At 48.6% G+C, this 5,526-nt stretch overlaps 1 protein-coding gene across 1 annotated transcript; it reads left to right on the top strand.

The window, feature by feature from the left end:
- The first annotated feature begins 2,797 nt into the window (after positions 1–2,797).
- LOC125507070 (photosystem I chlorophyll a/b-binding protein 6, chloroplastic-like) lies at positions 2,798–3,470 on the top strand. The gene is made up of 2 exons (XM_048671759.1): positions 2,798–3,346; positions 3,453–3,470. Exons 1-2 carry the CDS (start codon positions 2,876–2,878, stop codon positions 3,468–3,470), a joined length of 489 nt encoding a protein of 162 aa, XP_048527716.1. The 5' UTR covers positions 2,798–2,875.
- Positions 3,471–5,526: the final 2,056 nt, after the last annotated feature.

Genomic DNA, 5,526 nt, shown 5'->3' with positions numbered 1-5,526 from the left:
CCTGTCCGGTCACTGACCACTCACAAAATTTCGATTCAGACGGGCGCCTCAAACAGGCTTCAAACGTCTGGGCTGACCGGTACCTCTCATATACAGCTCGAATATGGGGCAAATTTGAGTCTAAACACAATTTCATACTCCATGCATCGTTCGTGGAAAATACATACTGAACTTCATTTGGTCTTTGACATTATGCTTATTTTGCCATTCCCCTTTAGCCTCCCGGGAGACTTTGGATTTGATCCTCTCGGATTTGGATCGGAGCCGGAGTTGCTGCGGTGGTTCGCGCAGGCAGAGCTGATGCATGGCCGGTGGGCGATGCTGGCCACGGCCGGGATCCTGGTCTCGGAGATCCTGCACAAGTGGGGCCTCATGGAGTTCTCCTGGTACACCGTCGGCGAGCGCGAGTACTTCACGGATTGTGACGCCTCCGATTCAATCGTACACTAATCATACACGCAAACGTGTACGATCAAGATCAGGGACTCACGGGAAGATATCACAACACAACTCTAAAAATAAAATAAGTCATACAAGCATCATATTACAAGCCAGGGGCCTCGAGGGCTCGAATACAAGACCTCGAGCATAGACGAGTCAGCGGAAGCAACAATATTTGAGTACAGACATAAGTTAAACAAGTTGTCATAAGATGGCTAGCACAAACTGGGATACAAATCGAAAGAGGCGTAGGCCTCCTGCCTGGGATCCTCCTGTCGGCGGCGGCCTGCACGTAGTAGTAGGCACCTCCGGTGTAGTAGGAGTCATCGTCGACGGTGGCGTCTGGCTCCTAGGCTCCAGCATCTGGTTGTGACAATCAGGTATAGAAAGGAGAAAAAAAGGGAGCAAAGCAATCCCGAGTATTCATCCAAAGTACTCGCAAGCAAGGAACTAGACTACATATGCATTGGTATTAATTAAAGGGGTAGTATATGTGGACTGAACTGTATAATGCCAGAATAAGAGGGGGATAGCTAGTCCTATTAAAGACTACGCTGCAGCTTCCATCTTGAAGCATGTAGAAAAGAGTAGATGGTAAGTTCACCAAGTATCATCGTATAGCATAATTCTATCCGGCGATCCTTCCCTCGTCGCCCTATGAGAGAGCGATCACCGGGTTGTATCTGGCACTTGAAAAGGTGTATTTTATTAAGTATCCGATTCTAGTTGTCTTAAGGTCGAGGTACAACTCTGGATCGTCCTTTTACCGAGGGAGACGGCTATTCGAATAGATAAACTTCTCTGCAGGAGCGGGCTGCGGGGCACGCAAGAGTGCGGGCTCCAGGCGGCGTGGGACGGCGGCGGCAACGGCGAGCGGCGGCGGACAGCAACGGTACGCATCAAAGCAGCAGCGCAGGCAGTGGCAAGCAGAACAGCCTGGCGGCAAGCAGCAGAGCAAAACAACGGCAGTAGCTTGCAACAGTAGCAGCTAAAACCGAGCAGCGGCAGCTAGCGCGGAAGAGTAGCTGCAGTGGCACGCAACAATTAAGTGCAGTAGCAGCTCGCAAGGAGAAGAGGCAGAGCAACTGCAGTACGCACACACGTACGCATACACGGAAACTCGGGCACGACGGTGACGGCGTCCTATGACGTACAAATCAAAGGGGAAAAGGGGGATCCGAGGGAGGAGCTCACGGTGAGTCCATTGGCGTTCTCGGGGAGGGCCGGGGTGAACCAGAGCGACGGCATCGACGGCGAGTTGGTGACGGCCAGTTGAAGAAGACGGCATGGCGCCGGCTACGCAGCACCCCGGCTTGAGCTGGTCCCCGGAACGGACGAAGCCGAGCACGGCGACCCTCCAGGACGTGCCTCCGAGCGACTGTGATGGCGGTGGCCACGACAATAAGGGCAAGGCAACGGTGATCACACCGAATTCGAGCTCTAAAACGACCAGATGAGGAGTGGGGAGGGGCGAAGGGGGATCGAGGGGGGGTTGGACGAGTGCGTGCTAGGGTTTTTGGTGGACGCCTTTATAGGGCCGGGGGGGCTACGTGTTGGCCAACCATGGCCAGTGTGCCATGGATGTGCGCCACGTCTGGCTCTGCCTCCTCCTCTGGCGAGAGGAAAGGGAAAGGTCGGCCAGATGGGCTGGGCCTGGAACAGGGATAAAGATGGGCCACGTGCACAAGGGGCTTTCCCCATTTATTCATTTTGGTGCAAACTTATTCAGCTCCGATTTTGCAATTGATTTAGATGTCAAATGATGTTTGTTCTAGTCCAAACTTTGTACATAAATACTTAGTAACATACCAGAGATGCACAGAAAGTTTCAAGCTAAATGGAATTGTTTGTCTATTTTTAGAAATTGAGAAGCGGCAATTATTTTGCTGCTCATACAATTTTAATTAGGTTAGGGGCCTTTTAATAACCCAAAAGTTGTTGGTTGTTGCATGAAAATTACTTAGTGAAAGTTGCCACCCATCGAACATTTTTATTTGATAGTTTGAAGAAATAATAATTTGACTTCTTATTTGAATTTGAATTTGATCTCAGTTTGAAACAAGTGAGGTTTAGTAAAAGTTTAATTATGATGACCTGGCATGATTAGCAAGGGTTTACAGCAGCTTAACTATCGGGGCTGTCAGATAGACCCATGGACGCTCTTTGTGACCCAGATAGCACTCATGGGGTGGGTGGAGGGCCGGCGGTGGATGGACTACCTCAACCTGGGGGTCCATCAACATCGAGCCACGGCTCCCCAATTTTCATTACCATGCATCGTTTGTTCGTGGAAAATACCACTGAATTTCATTTCGTCTCTGACATTCCTGTGTTGTATTTTTTTTCTTTAAGCCTTCCGGGAGACTTCGTATTTGATCCTCTGGGATTCGGATCGGAGTCGGAGTCGCTGCGGTGGTTCGCGCAGGCGGAGCTGATGCACGGCCGGCGGGCAATGCTGGCGGCAGCCAGGATCCTGGTCCCGGAGGTCCTGCACAAGTGGGGCTTCATGGACGAGTTCTCATGGTACACGGCCGGCGAGCGTGAGTACTTCGCGGACCCATGGACGCTGTTCGTGACTTATATGGCGCTCATGGGGTGGGTGGAGGGCCGGCGGTGGATGGACTACCTCAACCCGGGATCCGTGGACATTGAGCCACGGTTCCCCAACCGCAAGAACCCCACCCCGGACGTGGGGTACCCGGGCGGGTTGTGGTTCGACTGGGGCAACTGGGGCCGCGGCTCGCCGGAGCACATCATGGTGCTCTGCACCAAGGAGATCAAGAACGGTCGCCTCGCCATGCTCGCCTTCGTCGGCTTCCGGTTCCAAGTCGTCTACACCGGCAAGGGCCCCCTCGACAACCTCTTCGCGCACCTCGCTGACCCCGGCCACTTCAACATCTTCTTGGTACGTACATATAGATACATGGTTGGCTACTCAACTCTCCATTACTAGCATGATTTGCTGCTGTGATTCTCATGCAGATCATTTTATGTCACATGACACTGTGCAGGCGTTCACGTCCCACTGATTGTTGGCGGAGTGGCGATCAGTGTTGCTAAGGCAGAAGAGTTTTGCCATGAACCTGAGCACTTTGGCGTTGGGGTGTCATCTAGGCATCTATCTCTTCACTAGTAGGAAACGGGTCATCAGTCCTGGTTCTGCAACCGAGACTAAACGATCAGGACTAATGCCCTCCACTTTTAGTCCCGGTCGTCTTACGAACCGGGACTAAAGGTGCTCCACGTGGCCGCTGTGGGGCGCCAAGGCAGGAGGACCTTTAGCCTCGATTCGTGACACCAACTGGGACTAAAAGTTAGCCATGCACTAGCACCTGCCAGGCGCTGGGGTTTTTGTTTTTTTGTTTTTGGAAGAAGGGGTTATGGGTTTTGGAGGGTTTATAGGGTTTCATATTGTGTTTTCCCCTTTTCTTTTGTGTTTACCCTTAAATTCTTTTACATTTAGGGTTTCATTTTCATTTTATGTTTTCCATTCAACTCGACTCTAACTACTACATATAGCAATGAGGGAACCATTGCACACCATCATCATGAACATAGAGAAGTGACCTCTCTTTCTCCGTGCTTGGTTGAACAAGTTTTCGTATATCTATTCGAGGCTACTACATATAGTACACGATGATGCATATATACAATATAACATCTCTTACGATCTCTAACATCATCTACCAAAATCACATTGCAATTGCCAATGGGATTTTCCGTCTTTAGGTATGACATGCTCAACAAAGAATCCCGCCAATTCCTCTTGAATTCCTCGTATACGATCATGTGGTAGGAGTTGATCCCGCTTCTCCCAGATCTAATTTAAAGAAGGGGTATATATATATATACTCAACACAATTGATGGTAATAAAATAAAATTCTGAATATTGTTTATGTACTTCTAATTGTTTTGAAGTTATGCCTGATACGTCTTCGTCGTATCTTTTTTTCCTAAGGTTTTTACTCTTGTTTTGGACTCTAATTTTCATGATTTGAATGAAACTAACCTGGACTGACGCTGTTTTCAGCACAGCTATCATGGTGTTGTTTTTGTGAAGAAATAAAAGTTTTCGGATTGGAACAAAACTTTTTAGAAAATTATTTCAAAATATATAAAAAATACTGAAGCCAAGAACCACCGGAGGGGGGGGGGGGCTGGTTGAGCACAACCCACCAGGGCGCGCCACCCCCTCCAGGCACGCCCAGGTGGGTTGTGCCCACCTGGTGGCCCCGTAGACCCTAATTCCAACTCCTTAAATACTCATATTTGGAGAGAAAAAACCAGAAAGGAAGTTTCATCGTGTTTCACGATACGAAGCCGCCGCCATCTCCTGTTCTTCATCGAGAGGCCAGATCTGAAGTCCGTTTGGGGCTCCGGAGAGGGGATCTTTGATCTTCGTCATCACCGACCTCCTTCATCGCCAATTCCATGATGCTCCCCACCGGGAGTGAGTAATTCCTTCGTAGACTCGCTGGTCGGTGAGGAGTTGGATGAGATTCATCATGTAATCGAGTTAGTTTTGTTATGGCTTGATCCCTAGTATCCACTATGTTCTGAGATTGATGTTATTATGACCATGCCATGCTTAATGTTTGTCACTTTGGGCCCGGGTGCCAAGATTTCAGATCTGAACAGTTTATGTTTTCACCATTATATCTATGTTCTAGATCCGATCTTGCAAGTCATATTCATCTATTACGTGTTATCATCTGTAAACCCCAGTATGACAGTAATTGGGATACTTTCCGGTGATGATCGTAGTTTGAGCAGTTCATGTATTCACTATGTGTTAATGCTTTGTTCCGGTTCTCTATTAAAAGGAGGCCTTACTATCCCTTAGTTTCCTTATAGACCCCGTTGCCACGGGAGGGTAGGGCAAAAGATGTCATGCAAGTTCTTTCCATAAGCACGTATGACTATTTACGGAATACATGCCTACATTATATTTATGAACTGGAGCTAGTTTTATATCGCCCTAGGTTATGATAGTTATATGATGAATATCATCCAACGAATCCACCGATCCAATGCCTACAAATTTCCTACATATTGTTCTTGTTAAGTTATTACTGCTGCTAATA

Source organism: Triticum urartu, chromosome 5 (assembly GCF_003073215.2).
Source record: "Triticum urartu cultivar G1812 chromosome 5, Tu2.1, whole genome shotgun sequence".
NCBI lineage: Eukaryota > Viridiplantae > Streptophyta > Magnoliopsida > Poales > Poaceae > Triticum > Triticum urartu.
This window is presented reverse-complemented; position numbering and strand designations above follow the sequence as displayed.